At 37.0% G+C, this 26,833-nt stretch overlaps 1 protein-coding gene across 5 annotated transcripts in view; it reads left to right on the forward strand.

The window, feature by feature from the left end:
• Positions 1-26,833, forward strand: part of WDFY3 (WD repeat and FYVE domain containing 3) — a 278,171-nt gene that overhangs the window by 221,857 nt on the left and 29,481 nt on the right. For 4 of the 5 annotated variants that reach the window (XM_059173438.1, XM_059173443.1, XM_059173453.1 and 1 more), the window contains 11 exons: positions 6,172-6,225; positions 8,810-8,978; positions 12,344-12,507; positions 14,949-15,097; positions 18,475-18,595; positions 19,118-19,203; positions 20,954-21,034; positions 23,549-23,603; positions 23,828-23,947; positions 25,297-25,414; positions 26,623-26,729. In XM_059173438.1, the coding sequence (XP_059029421.1) occupies positions 6,172-6,225; positions 8,810-8,978; positions 12,344-12,507; positions 14,949-15,097; positions 18,475-18,595; positions 19,118-19,203; positions 20,954-21,034; positions 23,549-23,603; positions 23,828-23,947; positions 25,297-25,414; positions 26,623-26,729 (1,224 nt within the window). The remainder of the gene's footprint in view (positions 1-6,171; positions 6,226-8,809; positions 8,979-12,343; positions 12,508-14,948; positions 15,098-18,474; positions 18,596-19,117; positions 19,204-20,953; positions 21,035-23,548; positions 23,604-23,827; positions 23,948-25,296; positions 25,415-26,622; positions 26,730-26,833) is intronic. The other variant, XM_059173447.1, reaches the window with a different exon arrangement.

Raw genomic sequence — 26,833 nt, forward strand, 5'->3', positions numbered from 1 at the left:
AGTGGGGAGAAAAAGACAGCTCTGTCTCAAAAGCTGTTAGGATTAGATTGGTTAAATTAGTAAAGCACTTACATGGTGCTTATATTGTGCCAGACGCTGCTGTAAGTGAAGTTAAGTAAATAGATATTGGCAGAAGCAGTGTTCTTGGAAGAAACACAGAAGAGAGCTAAAGAATAATCGCCCGAGTATGTGGATCTTTCTCTGTGTGTTAAGAAACGTCTTCACTGATTCCACAGGTTTAAAACACAGCATTTGCCAAGAAGTTTCCTTTATTCAGATAAGTCCCCCTTCCCCAAAGTCTTAATTCAGACTTGCACATGACCAGAGAAAATTTATCTAAGTTGCTGATGGTCTAGGAATCGTGTTTTTAAGTTTAGGAAGATAGATTCTGCCAATAAAGCCACTACAAGTTCAAAAGAGAAAACACAAGAGTATAAAAATCTGCCGAATTTAATTCTGAACATCCTCATAATATTTCTAAGTAGTAATTCAACTCTTCGGTGTCCAATAATAATCCTCTGCCTCCAAAATGAAGATTACTTTTGTCCTTGGAAAACTCGTGTTTGTCGTAGAATCACAGTGTTGGGAGTTAAAAGGGGGTCTCACTGGTCATCTCATCCAGCCTCCTATTACTATCATTTTAATGTTTAATCAGTTACAGAGACATTATTGATGAAGTATTTTACATTGTTTTTTGTACCTTGTGTTTGAAATGCAGTCTGTATTTCACAGTAACAACACGTCTCCATCCCGACTGGCCACATTTTACATGGGTAGTGACTGCTATATTGAACCAGGGCAGTTCTAGAGAATCCCTGATTCTTAGACCACTGTGTTGTGACTTTTTAAAAATCTGTACTCCTTCTTGATAAATGAAATTGTTTCGTCTTCCTTTAACATCATTTAGATTTTTTTGAGGCATCAGTTAAATTTTTTTTTTAATTAGTATTATAACTTTTGAAAAATGTAGTCTAGAGAAATATATTCTAAGATTTTCCCCCTTCCCAAGCGTCTGACCAACTATGCTTCATGAAGACAGGAAGGTGACTGAGTATCTCTCAAGGGAGTATATCCCACGCTTAGTTTCACTTTAGTGTTCAGCTGCCTCTAAAATCAATCCAGTAGAAACTCCTAAAACCAATTGGAAACCTGCATCACTGCGCAGAATCATCTGCTGAAGAAGGCCTGTCCTTGGATGTTTGGTTAATAGGATTTTAGGATCCGTGAGGTCATAAAGTTTGAACTTTTTAGTGTTTGAACCCTTGCCCACTGTAGAAGTTTTATAATACTTCATTTAAAAACTTTCTTTCAAACCCTTCTTGGGTTTTAAATACTTTCACATTCTTGACTTCATATTTGATTTTGTCAACAATGGAAGAAACGGAGATTTATAAAAGAGGCTTGGAACGTGGATTTTCTAATAAATAGTTTGGATTCTATGATGTGAGGGCAGTTTGCATTGTTCCTATGTCTCATCTCTTTCTGCCAAAACCCTGGCTGTATTTATTTTGTGGGCAGTGATTTCACTTCTGTCCTGTTACTTCTTAGAGTATCGGTCTTAGAGCTGCTAATACATAGTTATCTAAGATTTTTCACAATAGCTTCCTAAGTATCACTTTGCTCAAAGCTATTCCATTCTGTCAAGAACGCCATACATGGTACAACTCTAACTCAAAGCACCATAATTTCTAGTACTACTGCACTATGGAAAAAAAAATTAATCCACCCATACCTTGCAGCCTCTACTAGTACCTGCTTTTGTTAGAGTAAACCAGCAGGGCAGTCTCTAATTCTTAACCTTTTTTTCCCTCAAATAAATACTTTAAGCCGATAACAGTTTGATAAAATATTTCTTATTGAGTCAGCAATCATATAAATTGAATCCATTCAAGAATACTAAAATATAATATGAATATATATGCTCTCCTAGAAATGTGACCAACTCACTTTTTATTTAACTGAGGCATATTTTTTACTTATATAACTATAATATTTTTATATTGTTTATTCCTTTTTTTATAACCGTGCCATTCACTTTATGAAAGTATATTTAAACTTCTGTATCAGATAAAAACAAAATAACCTATTTGGGGTTCACACTTACAACCTTAGTATTATTAGCATTTTACATAAGCAAAAGCATTCAGCAGCCTGAAAAATCTGAGCAGACAGTCTCAGAAATAATTGTGTACCATATGGAGCTTATTTTTTAACCAGATGGGTTACATATTGGGAAATACAAGGCAGTCAAGAAATGCTGGAGATACATTAACAAAAAAGGAAAGAGGGGGTGGGAAGGGGAGACAGTTACAGAATGTGGACTTTATGTGGCTTAGTTCATGCACGAGTCAAGGTTGATCTTCTGTGATGAAATTTTCTGGATGACTAATTATTTTGGTCTTGCCAGTTCAGAATACTTTTAATTTGAAATGCCATTAAACGTCCACTTTTATTTTGTGGATTATGCGTTCTGGCTATGTTGACCGCAAAGAAAATTCCCCAAAGTAGAAGCAACTGCTCTCCCACTGACTTCTTTCATGACATCAAACAAGAAGAGCAGATACAAAGCACAATGAGCGCGATGCTAACACTGTTTTCCTGATTTTACAGATGAGGAATCAAAACCTAGAGAAAGGTCTAGGCGCAGCTACTAAGTAGCAGAGTATGATATAATGAGTATATAGGATGAGAGTTCCTTAGCAGTTGAATCACTTTTGGAAAAGAAGCGATTCCAACCTTTGATGGTTTTGTGACTTTATTGGTGGACAGTGAGTTTCTTCCAGACAGAAAGAAACAGTATACTAGGTGTTGTCTCTGTAATGCTAACAGAGTATTAAGAACTTAATAAATGTTGAGTGAATGGACTACCAGCACTCTTTCTCCTGAAGTTATAGACTTTTTCCATTGCTTTCCCATTTAGCATTCTGTAGAATTTTCCTAATTCTGAAATTTTTCCACTAAATGGGACTAGAGCCAAATTACAAAATTTGGTCCTAAAGTTTATAACTTGGCAGAGGGCTTTACAAGAAAAAGGGCATAAATTTATGAATATGAAATTACCCAGGCGCCTCTTTCCAGGGTTTTGAAAGGATCCCATGGGAAGTGAAGGCTATTGAAGTTTAAGCTTTATTAACTCTATAGAAAATCTACCTCTGTCCCAAACAGTATTCCACATTGCCTCCCAGTTCTTCCATTTCCATTCTCATAAATGTGTTGCCTTCCTTGCCTGCATGTTTATAAAACAGAGTTAGTACTTTTTGCAATGTACAAGGTATGTGCCAACCTAAAAATTACTTTGGAAGCCTCTTCTTGCTAGGTAAAGCAGACTTTATCTGAGCAAGGGCAATTGACTAATCTTTTGCCTTTGTAAGAATAATACTGTTCTAAGTAGCATTTAAATATTTAGTTCTGTTGATTAAAGAATATAGTGATGATTAAATTTTTTTTCTTGTTTTAAAATCTTTGATGTGTTAGAAATGAATTAACTGACTTTTTTCCTCTAGTCATTCAAGTTTTATTTCCTAAACCTTGATATTGTTACACATTGTATACAGGATAGCTTACTTGCTCTAAGTTTTGAACTTCATTTCTTTATTTTTTTTTAAAGATTTTATTTATTTATTTGACAGAGATCACAAGTAGGCAGAGAAGCAGGCAGAGAGGGGGAAGTAGGCTCCCCACTGAGCAGAGAACCCGATGTGGGGCTTGATCCCAGAACCCTGGGATCACGACCAGAGCTGAAGGCCGAGGCTTAAACCACTGAGCCGCTCAGGCACCCCTGTTTCTTGATTTTTAAATTAGATGTTTGTAGAGTATAGAATGTTCTTTTAGAGTCTCATTTGCCTCAGACTTAAGAGCTTTCACAGTTTATCTACTAAAATTACTTTAACAAAAGTAAGAGTAATAATTTTTGTCATGAGAATAATTAGGTACATATGGAAACATCTATTCTCACATGAAAATGATTCCTCTCTGTACAGTGACTTTCCTTGGGGTTAATTTCCATAACTAAAACAGCTATGCTAAATTGCACCGTAATTTTATATTTTAAGTGGTAATATCAGTTTTAGTTATTGTTAAGGTGTGAGCCGCCTCGAGAATGATGAAAATATAAAATCTAGTGGCTTTTAAACAGTTGTCTCATTGCTATGAATCCTACGGAAGAAAGAGATTCCATTTTTTTCCATTAAAAAAAATCTTATTTAGATACAAAAACCAGGTTTTAATTTTGTGACACCCCCCCCTTATTTTCATGACTTTATTTTCATGGAGTCATAATCTCAAACAAATTTACTATTGTTTGTAAATACATTGGGGTTAAGACCGTACTGTGTCTACCTTTTAATTTTGGGCTGCTTAGGACAAAAGAGTAATTGACTTGCTTGGAGTTTCCTTTTCTAATTAAGGGAGTTTCCTGTGGCTGCCTCCACATACATTTTTTATGTAATATAGAGATGTCACAGGACTCATAGAAACTAAGCGGCTCATTCAGAAAATTCCATTGCCAACATTATAGAAAAATTTGAAGAAAAATGACTAAATTATTTTCTAGAAATTCTGACTTTGAAAATTTAAGATTTCTATGTGAACATAATTACAATAATTAGTTACAAAATTTTAAGTAAAAGAGAGCAATGGTAATACCAAAGTTATTGATATAGCATATCTCTATACTATGGGTTGAATGCTTTGCCTTGTAGCAAAATAAGAGCCTTAGTCAGTGAATCAGTGAGTAAGTATGTATTAAACTAGCACTGTGCTGTATGCTGCATGTCAGACCCTGCCCACATTCTGGTTGAAGGTAAATAGTGGACATTAAAATTGCATTCGACAATAGTAATGGGTCCATTTTGCTATATTGGTCTATCACACATCCAATTATCTATTTTGGAATTAGTTTCTTTTTTTAATGAATTCCAGAGAAAGTTGCAGAATCAGTACCCTTCACTCCTTAACACTTCCACATGCATATCATTAATTAGAGTTGAGTTTTTGTTTATAATTCTTTTTTGATTTATGTAAATTTTACATACATTGAAATACACAAATCGTAAGTGTACCATCATGTGTTCACATATGTGTATTTTAAACTGGTATAGCCAAAACTCCTACCAAGAAAGAGAACATAGATGTATATTTTAAAGGTTATTCTTCATTGCAAGGTATGTTTTTAAAAGTTTGCCTTTAAAGAGAAACATTTATTAAAATCATGTGAAATATTTGAAAGGATGCCAGTAGTCCAGTGTTTGCTTTGCCCAGGCAGGAAACATTTGTGAAATTATTTTGTCGATGCATGTTTACTGTGGGGAAAAGTACTAAATGTCATCTCCAGATAAAACTGTGAGAGGGAAGAAAAATTAGAAGTAGTTCTTGGGTGTGTTATTGTCTCTATGTAGCTATCTGTGTATGTTTACATGTATAAGCCATGTACAACAGCTCAACAGAAGTTGCCTTCTCATTAACTGAGATTTTATTCTCAATAAAATATAAAGCTACCACTTAATATTTCAAAGTACTTTTTACAAAAACTTTTGATCTGGAGGCTGATGACCACGTCTCCCTTCTGCTTTCAGTCCTTCTGGGGTTATGGCTATGAAAGTAGTCAAGGAAGTAGGGCATTGGGCTTTTACAGAAGGATTTTTTTTCACTAATAAGCATCTTGTGATTTCTGTGCTACGGGGTTTTGGTAATGGTACAAACCAGCTGCTTCTGTTGTAAAAGAGATGCAGGGATAAGCACAGTGAAAGGTAGGTGGAAGGTAATAGCTGGCATTATCTATTATCCAGTTTTCAGTTTTTTCCTTTTGAAGCTGAATAGAGTTGCCTGTCAATCATCCATTACACTGGCCACCTATGCTGAAGTTTTGTCTGTGATTTTTAAGTTAGTCCTGTTCAGTAGCCTTGAGAAGTCTAGTGTAGTTTCTGCTTTAAAACTACTTTTGATAATAAGAAAAAATAATGACCAGATGCTAAGTGATTATTTCAAACAACTTAGGGTATCATGTTACTTTTCTTTGAGTATGCGCGTCTTCCATATTTCATATAGTCCTCAAGAAAATTTTATTTTTGTCGTGTTCTTTATGTTGCTGTGTTTTGTTTTGGTTTGGTTTGGGTTTTTTTTGTTTTTGTTTTTTTGTTTCTGATGTATCTGTACTTAATACCCTGTTTTCAGTCTGAGGTCCCAAGTAAACAGCCCGAGACACCTGATGATATCATTCCTCAAAAGGTAAAACACAAATTACTATAAGATAATACAAAATACTTGCAGTTTTCTTTGTTTCGTTTTTGTTTTTTTAGTGCATGGTAGACTAGACTAACGTAAAAGATTGATGTTCAATTTGTCCTTCCTGTAAATTCCTTCGAGTTGAAAAGTTGGTGTCTTTCATGCTGAGAGATGTTCTAGCCTTTCTCGGCTTTGTTCTAATTAGCTTCCTAGGGCCTGTGTGCCCCTCACTAACAGGCTTAGTGTTCACTGCTCTCACCGTAAAATGTGTATCACCTCACATATAAACTAACAAGCTCTGATGCATGTTAGTAATGGGCAGTCTGACACCCTCAACTTTTTTTTCACTTGCTCATTTAATTCTTCCACATACTAAACAGTGTGTATCTTGGGAATGCAAGGAGTATCCTCTTTTAAAAATTATTTTTTCAATTAGAAGGAACTAAAGAAAATTAAGGGCATATGTAGATCATTTTTTAAAATAGAATTTTAACTTTTTTTAATTAGTTAAAAAATTTACAATTGTTTTCTTTTTCCAGAAAGATTCAGTACATAATTCAGTTAAAAAAAAAAAAAAAGTACTTCTTTAGAATGCAGAAATATACCTCCAAATATTTAGTGAAAAACACGTAGTGCCAAGCTGAAGTCGGTAGTCAAGCCCCACATCTGTTAATTCGTTGTCTTGCCCATCACTAACTATGCTTTCATCATTTTAAAAATGAGCAATTTTGAGTTGAAGATAATTGCAATACCTTACATAGAAGAATTGGTTTGGTGTACAAAGTTTACTACCTTTATTTCATTTAAAAGATATTACAATATTCTTATTAGTTTGCTCATCAGATTGGTCCTTCCATCATTGTAGTATCATTTTACCTCATTTTAATACTTTCCTATATTATATATCATTCCTGTTAGCTTGCAGCTCTCTCGATTCCCTGACTCTGGGCCTGAATTTAAAAGAAGGGTAGTGTGACTTCACTTAGGTAGCTTTTTATCTCAAAATAGGTTCAGTGTTTCAGTCTAAACATTCCAACAAGGAATATTTGTTTTCCACTTGAGTTGGAAATCGTTTGTTGAAATAAGCATTGTGGTGGATAATACATAGAGACTACTTGAGTTGAAGAGTAGGCTGACAGGGTATTTTTAATCAGCTGTTCTTATTCATCGGGAAGGATCAGTGAAATAATGTTTAGAAAGTGAACATTTATTTGTTGTTTTTTGTTTTTTGTTTTAAATTTACTTATTTTAGAGAGAGAGAGAGAGAGACCATGAGTGTGAGCAAGGAGAGGGGCAGAGGAAAAAGAAGAGGGAAAAAATCTCAAGCAGACTCCCCAATAAGCACAGAGCCTGACAGGCAGGGCTCCATCTCAAGACCCATGGAATCATAACCTGAGCCCAAACCAAGAGTTGGGCACTCACCCGACTGAGCTACCCAAAACCCCTAAAAAGGGTTCTAAAGCATGTTTCAAGCCCCATCTTTTTTTAACTTTTTTTTTTTTAATGAAGTGTTTATTTATTTATTTGTCAGAGAGAGCAAGCAAGTGCACATGCAGGGGAGCAGCAGGCAGAGGGAGAAGCAGGCTCCCTGCAGGGCTCCATCCCAGGACCCTGGGATCACAACCTGAGCCGAAAGCAGATGCTTAACTGACTGGACCACCCAGGTGTCCCTAGAACTTGTTTATTTCATTATGTTATGGTTTTCAGGAAAAAAAAAAAAAAAAGTTTTAGGTTAGCTAGAGACTCTATTTTTAGGATAGATATTAATTCTGAAAAAGAAATGCTCTTGTATCATATGCAAAAATATCAGATCTTTTCTAATATTTCTAGATAATAAATTTCTTCTTCAAGATAGACTTATATTGTTCTTAATATACTCATTTTGTTAGTAAGTTTATGAAGCATATTATTTTACACAATAAACAACAGGAATGTTTTAGCAAATTGAAGATAACAGCTTGGAGGAGCAGGCCCAGCAGAGAGCTCCATCTGGCCTGAAGCTGGTTGATTCCATGTTGGGTCAGAACTTGGGGAAGGTCCATTTTTGGAGTTTTAGTAAGAACTGGGAACATGGGGAAGAACAGTGCAGTTCTGAATCTTTACCTCCAGGTGTCTAAGGTAAATACTGGCACAGATGATTCCAACTAAATGGATTGCCTTTACGCCTGACTGTGCACTTTATTTGGAGTAGAAGCAAAGTTCCAGGCTCCACACAAACCAGACATCCTCTTGCGCCTTGATGTTCTCCAACACTGGCTGTTCCCTTTACTGTCTAGGAAGGTTTTCTAATACATCAGTAAGGTCATGTGATACTAACGTGAAAATGTTTTTTGACTACAGATGATTTATGTCTATTTCAGGAAGAAAAACTGCTAATACTGTTTTTTTATATGTATGTTTTAAGAATCAGTGCAATTTTAAAATAGAGGAACTTAACCCAAAAGTCTGTGGCTTTACTGTGTATAAACACAGTTTGTTAAAAAATCCTTTTGAGAAGGGATTCGTGATACCATACCTTCCTCCGGGAAGCTTATATTTTAATTCTTGAAAATAATCATCTGAATCCTTTTGTTCTGTAATTTCTTAGAAACCCGCTCGATACAGAAGAGCCATAAGTTATGACAGTAAAGAATACTACATGCGACTAGCCTCTGGCAATCCAGCCATTGTCCAGGATGCCATAGTGGAGAGTTCAGAAGGTGAAGCCGCTCAGCAGGAACCAGAGCACGGCGAGGACACTATCGCTAAAGTCAAAGGTCAGCCTTCCTCTTCCTTGGAAGTAAAAATCACTTTGGAGCATTTGTTAGATTTGTGTTTTCGTGAAAACATGAGCTGCTATAAAGCGTTGGGCCAACTATGTGGATAAAAGTATCCATGCGTATTTTATAATTTCACTCTCTTTAAGATTGATTTCTTTAAGATTGATTTCTAGATCTGAACTAAAGGGACTGGCTCTTTACTGCCTACAGGTGATGGAATGTGCCTCTTGGCTTGATAATGTTTTTACTGCATTTGGCAGGATTCTCAGTGACATTTTTTTTTTAATAACTAAATAAATATTTTGTAAAAATTAAAACAACTGCTAAATGTGTTACTAGCGCATGTTAGACAACAGTTAAGAAGAGTGTTCCACTAGGGCTTAGTAAAACATACATGAGATGATGAATTCAGACTTTTTTAACATTTTTTTCTTTTAATTTTTTTTTAATTTCTTTATAAACCTATAATGTATTATTAGCCCCAGGGGTACAGGTCTGTGTATCGCCAGGTTTACACACTTCACAGCACTCACCATAGCACATACCCTCCCCAGTGTCCATAACCCAACCACCCTCTCCATAGCCCCCTACCCCCGACAATCCTCAGTTTGTTTTATGACATTGAGAGTCTCTTGTGGTTTGTCTCCCTCCCGATCCCATCTTGTTTCATTTATTCTTTTCCTACCCCCCCAGACCTCCCACGTTGCATCTCCACTTCCTCATATCAGGGAGATCATCGGATAGTTGTCTTTCTCCGATTGACTTATTTCACTCAACGTAATACTCTCTTGTTCCATCTATGTCGTTGCAAATGGCAAGATTTCATTTCTTTTGATGGCTGCATAGTATTCCATTGTGTATACATACCACATAACGATTTTATTTATTTGACAGAGAGGGGAGGAACACAAGCAGGGGGAGTAGGAGAGGGAAAGGCAGGCTTCCCGCTGAGCAGGGAGCGGGATGCAGGGCTTGATCCCAGGACCCCGGGGTCATGACCCGAGCCAAAGGCAGACACCAACAACTGAGCCACCCAGGCGCCCCTTTTATTCTGTACTTTTACATATGTGTGCCCTCGGCCCTCTTCCTATAGCTTCTCCGTGATGTGGAGCCTAACAAACCCCACCCAGCCTCGAAGACACTGGTCAAATATCCCATTATCCTTCTCTGAAACCTTTTCCCGCCGCCCTGTTCAAAGATAGCATTTGCTCATATCATAGCAATTTCAGTGATTTTTCACTGCTTTATGTTTTCTAAATTACAAGTTTCTCAGAGGCAGAGATCATCTTTCTTCTCACTTTATGTTTTGGCACATGCCTAGCACAAAATGGGGATTCAGTCAATATTGAATAAGTAAGTCAATTGTCTTTTAACTCTTTTAAGCCTCTGATTCATGGTAAATTCAAAAGTCCTTGGTATATTCTATAAACAAAGCCTAGGAATATAAATGAAGAACTTTTTTTTTTTTTTCATTTTATTTCATTATATTTCTTTTCAGTGTCCCAAAATTCATTGTTTATGTACCACACCCAGTGCTCCATGCAGTATGTGCCCTTCTTAAGGTCCACCACCAGGCTCACCCAACCCCCCAGCCCCCTCCTCTCCAAATTACTTTCAGATCCCATTGATTAAAAAATTGATAGTATATGATGACAACATGTCAACAAAAGACACCATCAAAAATTGTGATCCATTTATCTTATTATTAAAATTTTCCTTTTCTGTCTCATGGTGACTGACTTATTAACCATTTCATTATCAATCTAAGATTTTCAAAGAATCCTTGAAACTTTTAGTAGTTGAGTAGTTGTATAGTTGAATGGGTTTGTAGTCTTCTAGCTTTCTTGACATTGTACCAGCAAGTGAAGGTATAATTCACAGTCAGATGACTTTTGTTTGGGTCATAAGCACTTCACTTGTCTTGGGCCCATTTTCCTAATGTCTACTGACACAAACCCACAAATTTGGTGTCACTACTACACTATGTAAGGTGTTATGCTAGACAGAATTGGAAGTTTTGATTTACTAAAAATAATGCAATGATAGGGGTTCCTGGCTGGCTCCCCAGTGTCCATAACCCAGTAAACATATGACTCTTAATCTGGGGGTTGTGAGTTCAAGCCTCACACTGGGCATGGAGCTTACTTAAAAAAAAAAAAGGATAATGCACCTGTGCGCTTTTTCCCCTTGTGGATATTCCCGGCAGGACTTGATGTCTCTTGATTACTTATTATACTCTTTCATATGTGAAAAGAAGGTTCTTTCAAGGCAAAGCAGAACTTCTGGTAACTCATGTTCAAAGGATAAGATACTATGAGTTATGCTTTTTTCAAAATTCTTAGAGCAACTATCATTGGTAGGTGTGACAGGATGTTTTTTGGAACAACTAGAGAATATTAATTAAATGTGGCATTTAGAATGTATTTTGAATGCTGCTTATACTTCGGCATCTCATCAATTGATTTTGTCTCCTCCTGTGATTATTAATAAAGTTATCAAAATGTAGACAGTAGAGTATTTCCTTAATCTGCAAGTTGAATGATTTATCCTGTATTTTAAAGAGTTCTATTCCTGGGCACCTGGATGGCTCAGTGGGTTAAGCCGCTGCCTTCGGCTCAGGTCATGATCTCAGGGTCCTGGGATCGAGTCCTGCATCGGGCTCCCTGCTCAGCAGGGAGCCTGCTTCCCTCTCTCTCTGCCTGCCTCTCTGTCTATTTGTGATCTCTCTCTGTCAAATAAATAAATAAAATCTTAAAAAAAAAAAAGACTTTAAAAAAATGAAGAGTTCTATTCTTTATGACATGATGATTTGATCACCTTCATGCATCTATGACTGACTGTACTGTTGCTTATGATATAAGTCTTGAAATAGTCCTCATGGGCCCTCCCAGTAGGTGGGATCTCTTATAATCATATTTATAACTTTCTGTCTTTAATTTTGGTTCTGATAGTGATTGATTATTTGTGGTGTTCACTCAATGACACCTATCCATAAGCAGTACTGTTCTTACCATTAATTATGCTAAGCTCTGTTTATCATCTGACACTTAGCATTTACTATTAAACATGATGCGAAGCATGAATAACTCATTATTAAGTCCTCCCCAACCCTCTAAGATAAATAGTGTTTTTGTTCCAGTTTTATAGATGAGAAAACAAGATCAGAGAGGCAGATAATTGTCCTGGGTCACACAAGTGTTTAACTCTAGAACCTCTGTCATTCAGCACTGCACTGTGCTGCCTACCTGTACCTTCCAGAGTTATCTCAATTTGGAAATGTGTAGGAGGGCCTGCAGGAACCCAAACCGCTTCCCAAATGGCCCTTATGAGGTCACATGGCTCTCATGCTTATGATCCTGTAGGTCTGGTCAAGCCTCCTTTGAAACGGTCTCGGTCTGCACCTGATGGAGGAGATGAGGAGAGCCAGGAGCAGTTACAAGACCAGATTGCCGAAGGCAGCTCAATAGAGGAGGAGGAGAAAACGGATAATGCCACCCTACTCCGCCTCCTGGAAGAAGGAGAAAAGGTACTGTGCTTCTAAAAAGTAAGGACTGCGTGGAAGTAATGCGTTTGCATTTTACAACACTAACTGATGGGATATTTACCAGGTGGCACAAGATATATATTTTACCCTCTCTAATGACATACAGTGCAAATAGTAAGTAACCATTTGGATTCAGTACTCTACCTCTTCCATTTTTCAGGGTTTTCTGACCTGTCTGAACACACTAGACAGTCCAGAGCTTCATGAGATATAGTGTTAGTACTTGATAGCTAGTTCACTTTATCCCTGTGCCCTTTATTAGACTGTATTTCTTGCCATCATTCTCTATTTCAAACCCATGCACACAGCGCAGTCATTCATCTACCCTTGTGCTAGTTTTCTGCACTTCCGTAGCTCCTCTGGCCATCGACAAGCAGCTTCAGCACATCTATGCTGTCATCCTCAGGCTTGTATTTAAGCCCCTGTTCTCCTGCACTCACAGAAGACTACCCTACCTTCCTCTTTGCCTCCGGACATCCTACCCTCTGCCTGCCCGTTTGGGCTCACATCACTGGCTCTTATAAACCGAGGTCCCTGCAGCACTGTGTGCCCCGCAGTTCACTACATCCATAATGCTATTCCTTTTCTCTGCTTTACTCACTGTATTTTCTGTCAAAATGCTGCTCTCTGCATCACTTGTGTAATCTCTATCCCAGGAGCTCCTACTGGGTACAGTCTCACTTCTCCAGATCTCTTCTGATAACTCATGTTCAAAGGATAAGATACTATGATTTATGCTTTTTCAAAGCATACATGCATACATTTCAAAGATCTACTCCAGATCTCTTGAGTAGATAAAAGGATAAATAAATGAAGGAAGGAATTAATATGTTGTAGCACCTTTTTTAAAGGATTTTTTTTTTTTTTTTGCCTCTTGTATTATGTCTTAGTGTAACCCTTGAAATCTTACCCATGAAGATATAGTCAGAAATTAGGGCTTAATTTAAAAATTCTGTTTGAATATAGAACTTAATTAATCTTGAATGGAAAAATTTTAAAAAATCATATAATTATAGAAGTTCATTAGGTCTGAAGGAAACACAAGAGAGGCTGCTGGAACCTTGGGAATGTTCTGTTTCTTAGTCTGGCTGCATCATATTTTTAGCATTTGAAAATTCAGTCCATGCACTTTAAAAAACATACATATGTTTGTGTATTATACTACAATGGAGTAGTATATATGACTATATACAATGTAGTATATACATTGTATATACAGTGTAGTATATGCTACATTTTATGTACTACAATGATTTCTTAAAGTATCAGTTTTTCCTGTAACATTCTACCTTTTTTTTATTCAAGTAATTCAGATGTGATGAAAATTACTACATTTGCAATTTTACTGTTTTCTAATGCCGTTTTTTAAAATTTTTAATCTCATGAGTACAGATTTTGCTCTAATTGCTTTAAGTTTGAATAGTGCAGGAAGTGTATTCAGACTGACATTTATTTGACATTTGTTTGGCTCTAGTTTAGTTGCTGATATTTTTTCCTTGACTCATGTCGAACTGAGTTTAAGCAAAAAATCGTTTATAAGCAAGAAAGAACTGAATCCTGCCTCTTGGAAAGAAAACAATACTTACATTGAGAGACTTAGCAACTCTTTCTTCCTACGAGGAAAATACAACTTCTGCCAAATTTGGCTTTTTACAATGGCATAGCAGTCTGCCAGGCAAGCAGGAGCCCAGGTTGGGAGCAAAGAGGGACAAATGCCGTAGTTCCCACCTGGGAGCTGCTGTGGAAAAAGATAAAATTGAGCTGTGTGGAAGGGACGATAGCCAACAGCTTCTAACACGCTTACATACATGATCTCAGTAACTCTCACAACAAACCATTGTATATCTGAAATTCACAAACAGACACAGAGGCCCAGAAAATTAAGAAATTTGGCTAAATCCATAACTAAGTGACAGGATTGGGAATTCATTCAGGTTTGTTAGACTCAGCAGACCTGACTGTTTTCATTCTTGTCTCACAAGGGGCACAATCCTAAGCCCCTTACATCCACACTTCAATTCTTTTTTTTTTCCTGCTCTGTTTATTGTATCCGTCTCCTTCCTTATCTAACACGTTCATCGCCTCTAGAACCTAGTACACACGTCCCTGCCACACAGCTAGTAATGTGAAAAGTGGGAGAAGTGGGTTAGATAGGTAAAAGCACAGGTTGGTGTATGGATGTGAGTAAAATGGTTGTCTGCTTTTACTGGACTCAACTGCAAATCAGATGTCAGTTTTAGCTGATTCTTTTTTAACATGCTTAAACTCAGGTTTCCTTAAACTCAGGAAACCTGAGTTTAAGGAAGGGGATGTTTTGCCTATTAAAACCATATTTAAAAACATTTTGTTTCCATTATATCAAAAAAGAAACTATCAGTTTTTTGGTTAACTCTGTTAATAAACGTTTATGATTTTCTTCATAGATTCAGCACATGTACCGCTGTGCTCGAGTCCAAGGGCTGGATACCAGTGAGGGGCTACTTCTTTTTGGTAAAGAGCATTTTTATGTGATTGATGGATTTACAATGACAGCAACCAGGGAAATAAGAGATATTGAAACCTTACCTCCAAAGTAAGTAAATGAATGAAGAGACACAACATATAGCTGTCTTGAAAACAGCAGTCTATTTACCTAGTTTTGTTTTAATCCAAAAATCGTGTTTTAAGTAATGTTATCTTTCAGTTTGTGTGTCATTAAGTATTCACAAGAGTAATAGTTATTTCAAGGTAAGAAAATATTTGCCTTATTTATCAAAATGAAAAATAAAATTTTTTGTTCTGCATTAACAGTGCCAGACACCAAGTTCCTTATAATCTGTGTATTTTATAAACTTACTCAGAACTTGCAAATTGTTTTTAAATTTTAGTACAAACACAGTTGTAGAGAAAATGCAGGTAGCTACACAATTGTCTAACTAATTGGAAGCGTTCCTGTCCTCTGAGCACCCTCGAAACAGCATGAGTAAAGCACAGGCAGGATTTAATTGAGTTTTATTTTCCTTGTCCTCTGCCAATCCTGTGGGATGAGAGTGGGGAACAGAAACCCAGAAGACAAAGCCAGCAGGAAGACAGAAAGTTTAAGGCTTAGAAAGCCAACATGCTCTTCTCTCTTTAAGGCAACACAGTCACAAAATATAATTTTTAATATTTTTTTTCTTTTATTTTTATCCCCAGGGGTACAGGTCTGTGAATCAGCATTCACCAAAGCACATACCCTCCCCAATGTCCATAACCCCACCCCCCCTTCTTCCAACCCCCCTCCCCCAGCAACCCTCAGTTTGTTTTGTAAGATTAAGAGTCACTTATGGTTTGTCTCCCTCCCAATTCCATCTTGTTTCATTGATTCTTCTCATACCACTTAAGCCCCCATGTTGCATCACCACTTCCTCATATCAGGGAGATCATATGATAGTTGTCTTTCTCTGCTTGACTTATTTCACTAAGCATGATATGCTCTAGTTCCATCCATGTTGTCGCAAATGGCAAGATTTCATTTCTTTTGATGGCTGCATAGTATTCCATTGTGTATATATACCACATCTTCTTGATCCGTTCATCTGTTGATGGACATCTAGGTTCTTTCCATAGTTTGGCTATTGTGGACATTGCTGCTATAAACATTCGGGTGCACGTGCCCCTTTGGATCACTACGTTTGTATCTTTAGGGTAAATACCCAGTAGTGCAATTGCTGGGTCATAGGGCAGTTCTATTTTCAACATTTTGAGGAACCTCCATGCTGTTTTCCAGAGTGGCTGCACCAGCTTGCATTCCCACCAACAGTGTAGGAGGGTTCCCCTTTCTCTGCATCCTCGCCAGCATCTGTCATTTCCTGAGTTGTTGATTTTAGCCATTCTGACTGGTGTGAGGTACTATCTCATTGTGGTTTTGATTTGTATTTCCCTGATGCCGAGTGATATGGAGCACTTTTTCATGTATCTGTTAGCCATCTGGATGTCTTCTTTGCAGAAATGTCTATTCATGTCCTCTGCCCATTTCTTGATTGGATTATTTGTTCTTTGGGTGTTGAGTTTGCTAAGTTCTTTATAGATTCTGGACACTAGTCCTTTATCTGATATGTCATTTGCAAATATCTTCTCCCATTCTGTCAGTTGTCTTTGATTTTGTTAACTGTTTCCTTTGCTGTGCAAAAGCTTTTGATCTTGATGAAATCCCAATAGTTCATTTTTGCCCTTGCTTCCCTTGCCTTTGGCGATGTTCCTAGGAAGATGTTGCTGCGGCTGAGGTCGAAGAGGTTGCTGCCCGTGGTCTCCTCAAGGATTTTGATGGATTCCTTTCTCACATTGAGGTCCTTCATCCATTTTGAGTCTATTTTTGTGAGTGGTGTAAGGAAATGGTCCAATTTCATTTTTCTGCATGTGGCTGTTCAATTTTCCCAGCACCATTTATTGAAGAGGCTGTCTTTTTTCCATTGGACATTCTTTCCTGCTTTGTAGAAGATGAGTTGACCGTAGAGTTGAGGGTCTATTTCTGGGCTCTCTATTCTGTTCCATTGATCTATGTGTCTGTTTTTGTGCCAGTACCATGCTGTCTTGATGATGACAGCTTTGTAATAGAGCTTGAAGTCCGGAATTGTGATGCCACCAACGTTGGCTTTCTTTTTCAGTATCCCTTTGGCTATTCGAGGTCTTTCTGGTTCCATATAAATGTTAGAATTATTTGTTCCAGTTCTTTGAAAAAGATGGATGGTACTTTGATAGGAATTGCATTAAATGTGTAGATTGCTTTAGGTAGCACAGACATTTTCACAATATTTATTCTTCCAATCCAGGAGCATGGAACATTTTTCCATTTCTTTGTGTCTTCCTCAATTTCTTTCATGAGTACTTTATAGTTTTCTGAGTATAGATTCTGTGCCTCTTTGGTTAGGTTTATTCCTAGGTATCTTATAGTTTGGGGTGCAATTGTAAATGGGATTGACTCCTTAATTTCTCTTTCTTCTATCTTGTTGTTGGTGTAATTTTTAATATTTTTATGTGGAACAAGGGGCCTATGGATGTCATAATGTGCCCTGACTGTTGAGGAAGTATTCAAAACCTGTCCTAGGAAGGAACCGTAGAGACAGTGTCTATATTCAACAGTGTGAGGTGTTCAAAATGTAGAAATTATACTTTGTGACTGTGTTGCTTTAAGGATGAATATATTCATATTATACATTAAACAGTTTCTTCTACCAAAAAGTTCAATTTTTTTCTTCTGATTTAAAAAAAATAAAATTAAAACATTTCCTCGGGCCCCTAAAGTAGGTGGGTCTGGGGCGCCTGGGTGGCTCAGTGGGTTAAAACCTCTGCCTTCAGCTTGGGTCATGATCCCAGGGTCCTGGGATCAAGCCCCACGTTGGGCTTTCTGCTCAGCTGGGGGCCTGCTTCCGCCTCTCTCTCTGCCTGCCTCTCTGCCTACTTGTGATCTCTGTCAAATAAATAAATAAAATCTTTAAAAAAAATAAACAAAAGTCGGTGGACCAGGGCACCTGGGTGGCTCAGTGGGTTAAAGCCTCTGACTTCGGCTCAGGTCATGATCTCAGGGTCCTGGGATCGAGCCCCGCATCGGGCTCTCTGCTCGGCAGGGAGCCTGCTTCCCCCTCTCTCTCTGCCTGCCTCTCTGCCTACTTGTGATCTGTCTCTGCCAACGAAATAAATAAAATCTTAAAAAAAAAAAAAGTCAGTGGACTTACGCATGCACGGTACCAGCTGTGCCTAGTACATAAATTGGACCTGATAGTGGGATTTTTTTTTTAATCATATTCATCAAAAGGGCTTCTTTGTTTGCTCACTAGCTAATATATTATTCTCTTAAACATATTTTTTTGGACTTAGTATTGTGATGTATTGTTCCCTATTCATATATTGAAAATAACACATCCTTTGTTGAACAGTGAATTTATCTCTTGCTGTGTTTTTGTTTATCTTTTTTCTCTTGGCTTCTTGTAGTATGCATGAGCCAATTATCCCCAGAGGAGCCAGGCAAGGCCCCAGTCAGCTCAAGAGAACATGCAGCATTTTTGCATATGAAGATATTAAGGAAGTACATAAAAGGAGGTATCTCTTGCAGGTGGGTTGATTTAGTAGTACTAAACATTTTGTCATCTTCCTTTTTTCAGAGGAGATATTATTTAAAACTCATACTTGCCATGAAAACCCTTAATAGGACCTACCCTGTCCCTTACAGAATTTCCTTAGATAATTTTATGACAGGCAAACTCATGTCTCATGGGAGCACAGCTCAATATAATACATCTCTCTCTCTTTTTAAGCACAGCCTAAAGCTTGAATGATATCTTTATTATCCATCTTTTCATATGCATGCAAATCAACATGTGTCTTTTAATATAAAAATTTTCCAATTAGAGTTTTTGAATTATATTACCAGTATTCTATAAAGATTTTTGAAACAAAAATTGAACAGAGCACATTGGCTCTGTTTATTTTGTAATTTAATCTGCTGGGAATTCATGACTCTGAAAATGTTTTTGAAAAAGTTAACTTCTTCAACGTTGTAGATATTCATAGTGGAAAAGTTAATATATGACCTTGTGTGTTTTTTTCTTAATGTTTTTCTCTTTGAACATTTCAGCCTATTGCTGTGGAGGTTTTCTCTGGAGATGGACGGAATTACCTCCTTGCATTTCAGAAAGGAATTAGAAATAAAGTCTACCAAAGGTATTGTTGATTAAGAATACTTGATAATGCTATCATGGGAAGGGTGGTAAGGGAAACTAGTACCAGATAAGCTAGTTTTTGAAAGTCTAGGGTCTTGAGATCAGTGAATTCTTGGAGGAAAATGTTTGTTTCATTTTTGGCAACGTGTTGAAACATGATTCTTCTAATTATCTTTTAAAGCAATGCTATTCTGTTGTGAAATACTGTTTATCTTTCTGGTCCCTGTGGTAGATACTATCAAAAGCTGCGTATCATTGAATCCTGTGTCTTTAAATGTAAAAGAATGAGGAAACTGTAGCTTAAAAAAATAGTACTTCAGGTTCAAAATAGGCTTCTTTCCTATTTACTAAAAAAGAAGACAGTTCCATTCCTTGCATTGCATGCATTGCATCGAATGCAGAGACCGAGTTGCCCTAGAAATTATATTCATATGAGATCTTCCTTGGCCTTGGAAGAGAGATTGATACCTTCATCCTCAAAAAAGTAGCATAGCCAAATAAACCAGTTTACCTAACCTAATCATATTTTACTTTTGGTAAGCTGTATTCAGAATTTGCCTTGTGAAAGAAAAGTAGTATGAAAACATGGTGCTCAAAAATATTTCTGTTGGGGGCGCTCGGTGGGTTAAAGCCTCTGCTTTCGGCTTAGGTCATGATCTCAGGGTCCTGGGATCAAGCCTCACATCTGGCTCTCTGCTCTGCGGGGAGCCTGCTTCCCCCCCCCCCCCACCTGCCTGCCTCTCTAACTACTTGTGATCTCTGTCAAATAAAGAAATAAAATCTTTAAAAAAAATTATTTCTGTTGGGTGTATGAATAATGAGACTTTTATGAATGGATCACAGATACGAGAGACCTTCTAATTATTTGAAGGGTGGTTTGGGTAGCAAGCGCTCTACTAAGGGAATTTTTATATTTCACCTTATTTCTATGAGGAATGTTTAATGCCAAGCAACATAGCTTATCATTGCGGTCCAGTAATACTACCTGTGAGCACAAGGGAATGAGGGGGGTTCATCAGACAAAGTGCCTGTGGATGGTGATTGGTAATCCAGTCCACATGTGGGAAGAGCCAATAAAGGGACTGAAATTTTACCTGTTGTATTCACTTCTAAAGGCGATATTGTTTTCAACACTAGGAGATTGTTTGCTCTTCCTAATTAGCAGCTGTTACAAGATGAGTTTGTCTTTCTCTGAAAAATGTCTGTGTATGTGCTAAGTTCAGGGTCCACATCTGTTCTAATAATTTTCCTATAACTCTCTTCCACCTTTAAAATATTTATGTTGACATTGTGGACAACTCTGAAAAAAATGTAGAAGTGTCACATAAAGTTGCTTGTGTATGTGTCTTCATTTGCTTTGTGTTGTCCCTGTTCTCTCAGTGTTTTGCTATCCTCGTTACTTGCTGTCATGTGAATATTTAGCTGTTTCTCACTCGTTAAGACTTCATTAAGTTGACTCAGTTTCTGTGCATCAGTGTTGCAAGGCTTTTTCTTCCAGTAATATGACAGCATATTTAAAATCCAGAATGATAGATTTTGCTGTGGCCTTTTATATTTGGCTTGGAAGCCATCATCTGACCCTTTCTAGTAACAGATTCCAATTATTGTGTGTTCCCTTTGCCTGCTGTTCACTGGGTGGGGGAGGGGTAAATGCAGCAGTCAAGGTCTGAATGTATCCGCCTTTCTGAGGTTCCCATTAAGTCCCGACTTTGGCTTCATTTCTAATTTTATGCTGTTTTTAAATTTTCCAGGTTTCTGGCTGTCGTGCCATCTCTAACTGACAGTTCAGAGTCTGTGTCTGGGCAACGACCGAACACAAGTGTGGAGCAGGGGTAGGTTGATTGGTTCTTACATCATAGTTTAATAGTGATAGTAGGATGGTTTGCATCTGCACAGTATTATTTAATATTTTGAATGAGTGTTTTCTCCTCCTAGTGGTTACACAGAATGTTTTAAATGCTGAAAACTTTAGAAGAAAAAGGCACACTGTGCATGATCATTCCTGTCAGATCAGCACTCAAGGTCTGATCGATTTCCTTGAGTCCGTTAAGCAGCATACGGTCCTGTGTATGTAACTGAGCTCACACTCTAGACAGATTTTTATTCTGCTTCTCCCATGCAGTGTTGTATGTAACTGTTACCCCTGGGATTACAAAATTATTCAGAATGTTACTTTTAACTTAATACCTATTCATGGTATGTATAAAGCATTCTCTTATTTTTGGATACTTTATCTTTGTCAGGTTTCCTTGTTCTAATAATGCAAGTATGACTGCTCATGATTTTTTTGGGTAAAATCCCCTTGGTGAAAAAAAGAGGTATGAATTTTAAGGCTTTGATAAGCAAAATCAACTTGATTTTCATAAAAATTAAACATATTATAGTCCACCACTAGCGGGTAAATTTATTTCCCTCAGTAGATGGTTGTCAACTTTTTATATTTATCTTTTCATTTTTCCTGGTTTTATAAGATGCTTTCTCAATTTTTAAATGTGTATTTCTTTCATTTTCGTAATCTTGAGCACTGTATATGTTTGTTAGCCATTTAAAATCCTCATTTGTGAGTTATCCATAACTTTGCCTGTTTTTTCCCGAGTTCTTTTTTGGTGGTGGTGGTGATGGTGGTTTGACTTTCTTTTTTAATTGAGATACAATTGACATATGATTATAGTAGTTTCAAGGTTTACAACATAATGATAGGATATTTGTGTAATTGAGAAATGATCACCATGGTAAGTCTGCTTGACATCTTCTCTGAGTTCTTGCTATCCATTTGATGGGATTTTTCTATAATAATGTATTACTATTCCCTTACTTGTTATATTTGTTGCAAATTGCCCGGTTTTCTTCTTAATTTTGTTTTTTAATATTTAAATTTTAACTCTTGTTTTTATGCGTTCAGACCCATCAGTAGTTCCTTTATGCTCATCTTACTTGCTTTTAATCTGAGAAAGTCCTTCTGAATGATACAGCCATTTCAAGAATCCATTTATAGTCACTCAGGAACTGGTAGCCATATATATAATTCATTGGAAAAGAAGCAGTGCTTTTGGCTACAAATGATGCAACATGCAAGAAAGTGATTTAAAACATTACTGGGGATTCTCTAATTTGTAAATAAAATTTGATTCTGGTCTGTGTGCATCTAACTATATTAAATGTGTGTGTTTCTCTTTTAAATTGTTGCTTTTCTTTTTCTTTAGCTGAGGCTTAGCAAATACAAATGCTAAATGGGTGCTTTTTTTGACCTCAGATTATGTTCCGTTCCTAATCATTTGTATTGTTGTTAAGAGAAACAACAGGAAATAAAAGTTCCCCTTCCACCACATTGAGCCTTTTTTTCTACTTGTAATTAAATTGCCAGTACTTTCACCTGCTTACATAATCTTCAGTTTGTTATTTCATTGTTCTTGCTACTTTCTGTGCTGAGCTGGCAGTTCTTTACTTAAAGATCTGTTATAAGTTCAAAAGCAAGAAGCAGAAATTCATTTCCAACTTCATCTTTTCAGTTGTTCCCTTTCTTATAAAATTGAGGAGTCAACATAGCTCTTTTTCCAGGGAGAGTTCCTATACATTTGGTTTGCCTGATGAGAAGAACTTATCTAGAAATGGAAAGGGTTACCTCTACTGTTGAGCCAGAAATCTTTAAGAACTAAAGTTTACAGATCTGTTGATTTCTTTTCAGACAGTAAGATACATAGTTCAGTGCTTTCCTATGGGTGATTGTGTTCAAATCACAATCTTCAAATCATTAGTAACGAATACTATGAAGGTGTTAAACCTTAAGAAGGGTTTTACAGCATTCCAGGAACGTCTGATACCCAAAAAAGTCTGTAATTCCAAATGACCCAAACCGCAATGACTTTCCTCTCATAAAATATTTATATTTTTATTCACTCTCCAGCTTCTCTTTTAAGAAATGTGCTATGTATACTATTTCAGCTATTCCAATTTAATGTCTTCGCACTTCTTTATGTACAGGTTATTGTAAAAGGTAGACGGTTGGACTAGGTCATTGTTTTTCAAGTTCTTGCTATAACCGAAGGTAAAAAATGAACTTTGTATTGCATCCCAGGACCAATAACAAACTGAGTTACAAATTCTAACACAAAATTGACTGGAAATACTTTCGCTTACTATAAATGCTTTTCAGTGTTCTCTGTTTTCTTCAATTGAATTCCCTGTTATTTCATATTTCAAAATGTTGGTTAAAACACACTAAGACTCTTTTGTAATAGGTCTTCCATGGTTTGAAAATTTCCTGGACCAGATAAAAATTTTTCAACTTGATTATTGCTCAGATTTAAAATTATATTGCCTGTAACTTAATCTTTTCTTGTTTTTAGGTCTGGGTTGCTTAGCACTTTGGTTGGAGAGAAGTCTGTGACTCAAAGATGGGAGGTAGGCTTAATGAAAATACAAGTTTCATTCATAATTTGCAGTTAGATGGTATAAGCTATACAGTTGAAAGCACTTCAACAATCCATAAAATACATACATTTAAAAAAAAACTTTGTGTTCTTTTTAGGAAAAATAAAAATACAAAAAAAAATAAATAAAAATTTTTAAAGTGAACATAGTAGAAATAATGGTCCTGAAATGAATCTTTGTTGATCTTTCCCAAGAGAGGTGAAATCAGCAACTTCCAGTATTTGATGCATTTGAACACTTTGGCTGGCAGGTCGTATAATGATCTCATGCAGTATCCTGTCTTCCCCTGGATCCTTGCAGATTATGACTCAGAGGTAAATAAACATTTTGTGTAAGTGGAACACATCTTCAAAAAGTAATTAAGAAATACTTAACTTGCTCAGATGTTTTACTTGGTTTATAATTTATAATTTAATTTATAATTTTTAAAATTTTAATCCCTCAACGGGCACTTGTTACAAGAAGATGAGAAGAGTTTTAGCTTGGACTTGTACAAAGTTTAAGTCATTGACCAATTTTTCAGATATTTATGCTTAAATACCTGTTTGGTTTTCTTAAGTGCTAGTTAATTTGTATCCCCTAGTGGGTGCCTCTCTGTACTCTACACTGCAGCTGGTTTCAGAAACACTAATTGAGTCATCACTGTTTAAAATTACTCAGTAATTAAAAAAAAAATTACTCAGTAATGGTCATCACAATTTGGAGAGAATTTAGAAACCTCAGCACAGTACCCTTCTTCCCAGAGTAGCTCCTACATGTATATCCCTTGAGCACAAAGACAATCCTGTATCTGTCAATTCCCAACCCCTAGAACGGTGCCTGATACTTAGCATACAATTTAGTTTTTGTTGAGTTAACCAAAGTTAACCAGTATTGATGAGGGATTTTGCATATAGATTTTGACTTAATATTCATGGATGTGGATTCATTTAAAGTACAAGTTTGGCAAAAATGTTTGGCCGTGATGCCCTTTAAAAGGACATTGATTAAATACCGCCCCCCCCCCCCCCCCCGCTGGTGCATATTCCACATTTTTACTTTGAAAACCCCAGGTGGTGAATTTGTTTCTCTTTTAAGTATATGAATTAAGTCAGTTAGAAATGAACTTTTAAAATAATTGGTGGAAGATAGACTGAAAGATTCCATCTCATTTGGAAGTCAAGTAGTCTGGTATGCTGTCTTTCAGAGGTGAATGAGTTACCAAGTGCTCTAGTTCATTTCACTGCCCGATCACCTCTAAGAAGGGAATGCTCAGAAGTGAAGTTGGGGTGAAATGGGGGAGGAGAGAAGAGAACAGAAAGGAGATTCGGTGCTCCAGTTACGTGGGTGATGGAGATAAAGATGAGTTCCAGGCTTTTGTGTCGAGTCCCCTGCCATGTCCTTGCCAAGACTGGGAAGGATTTTCCCTTATTCCTCATCTCCATCCTGGATTCTGAGTGTCTTCTGTGAATTCTTAATTTCCAAAGTAGTTAACAAGCTGCCATGTGCCTGTCTATAAAATACAGATAACCAGTAGGTACATAGCTTGGTTTTGGAGCCCCATTCTGCCAGTGGGACCTCAAACGTTTATAAATCACTGTCATCTGTTATAGCCACTGTACCTACATTGGCGAGAATGAAAGGCGTATAGTAATTTGGAATTGGATTTCATTTTGTATTTTAGGAGGTAGATCTTACTAATCCCAAGACATTTAGAAACCTGGCTAAGCCAATGGGCGCACAGACAGATGAACGATTAGCTCAATATAAGAAGCGGTATAAAGACTGGGAAGATCCTAATGGTAAGTAACTTTTCTTGTCATTGGACTTTGTGCCTCAGTTGCAAACATAAAGCCATTATTTAGTGGTCTGCCATCCCTGTATCTTTTCCTTTATCTTTGCTTATGTATCATTACATCTGTGTAAGTTATAAATTCACACATGTATACAGCTATCAGATTTTGCATGCCAACTGATGGCCATGCTTAGAAAACGTGTTTTAGGTAGCTTATCAGATACTGGCAGAAAACTGTCTGCTTTGTATAGGTCAGAAATTTCCCACTAGGTAGATAACCTACCTTTAGCTCTAATCCTATTTACCCCAGAAACTACAGTTTCCTTAATTAAAATTTTAATTTTATTGAGAAACTTTTTGAAATCCTTTGCTTTAAAAAAAATAAAATAAAATAACAATGATAATAATAGTAACAAGAACAACCACCACCTCCTGAAACTACACTTCATTACTTATTATGTTTAGTGTTTTGATTTTGTGTTTTGTTTTAAAAGACGATTTGAGAAAGAGAGAACATGCATGCACAGGCGTGTGTGAGCTGGGGAGAGGCAGAGAGAGGGGAAGAGCATCTTAAACAGACTCCCCACCGAGCACAAAGCCCCATGCAGGGCTCCATCTCACAACCCGGAGATCACAACCTGAGCCATAAGCAAGATAACCAACTTCACCACGCAGGCCCCCTGTTATGTTTAATGTTTCTCATGTGTCTGCCCCCCACCACCCCCACCGAATGGGTGAAACAAAAGAGGAAAAAAAACTAAACTTAAGCCTAAAGGTATTCCCTGTGTGGACCCTTTTTTTCCTGCGAAGAAGAGTATATAATAACAATTACGTAATATTCATAGATAATAATTTAGAGTAATAGATCATTGCAAAGCCAGAACATCCTAAAAAGTAGCTATAAGTCAGTATCCTGCTTTAGTGGAAGGTAGTTTGCTGTTAAGGCTTACCTATTACACTAACCCTCAAAACGTGAATTCCTACATGTGCTAAATTTGTGAGGAAAGGCACTGAGTTATACTTAATTTGGATTACTGCCAGGTATGTAAGTGAGGGGCAGCGGTGCAGTAATGTTCTCACACTACAAACACCAATGCCAGTTGTGTTTAGTGTTACAGCAATCACAGGCATTAGCATTTTCAAGCCTATTAATACCAATTTTATTTTTCACATTTACTCTTTTGTTTTCAATTATGTTTTAATTTTTTTGAACAGGAGAAACTCCAGCCTACCACTATGGGACCCACTATTCATCTGCAATGATTGTGGCTTCGTACCTAGTAAGGATGGAGCCTTTCACACAGATATTCTTAAGGCTGCAGGTAAAACTCTAAATTTAGCATTTTTCTATTTTATTCAAGCCTCCTTTCTATTTAAAATTGGTGTGTGTGTGTGTGTGTGTGTGTGTGTTTTAATGTTGTTATCT

Source organism: Mustela lutreola, chromosome 1, assembly GCF_030435805.1.
Source record: "Mustela lutreola isolate mMusLut2 chromosome 1, mMusLut2.pri, whole genome shotgun sequence".
NCBI lineage: Eukaryota > Metazoa > Chordata > Mammalia > Carnivora > Mustelidae > Mustela > Mustela lutreola.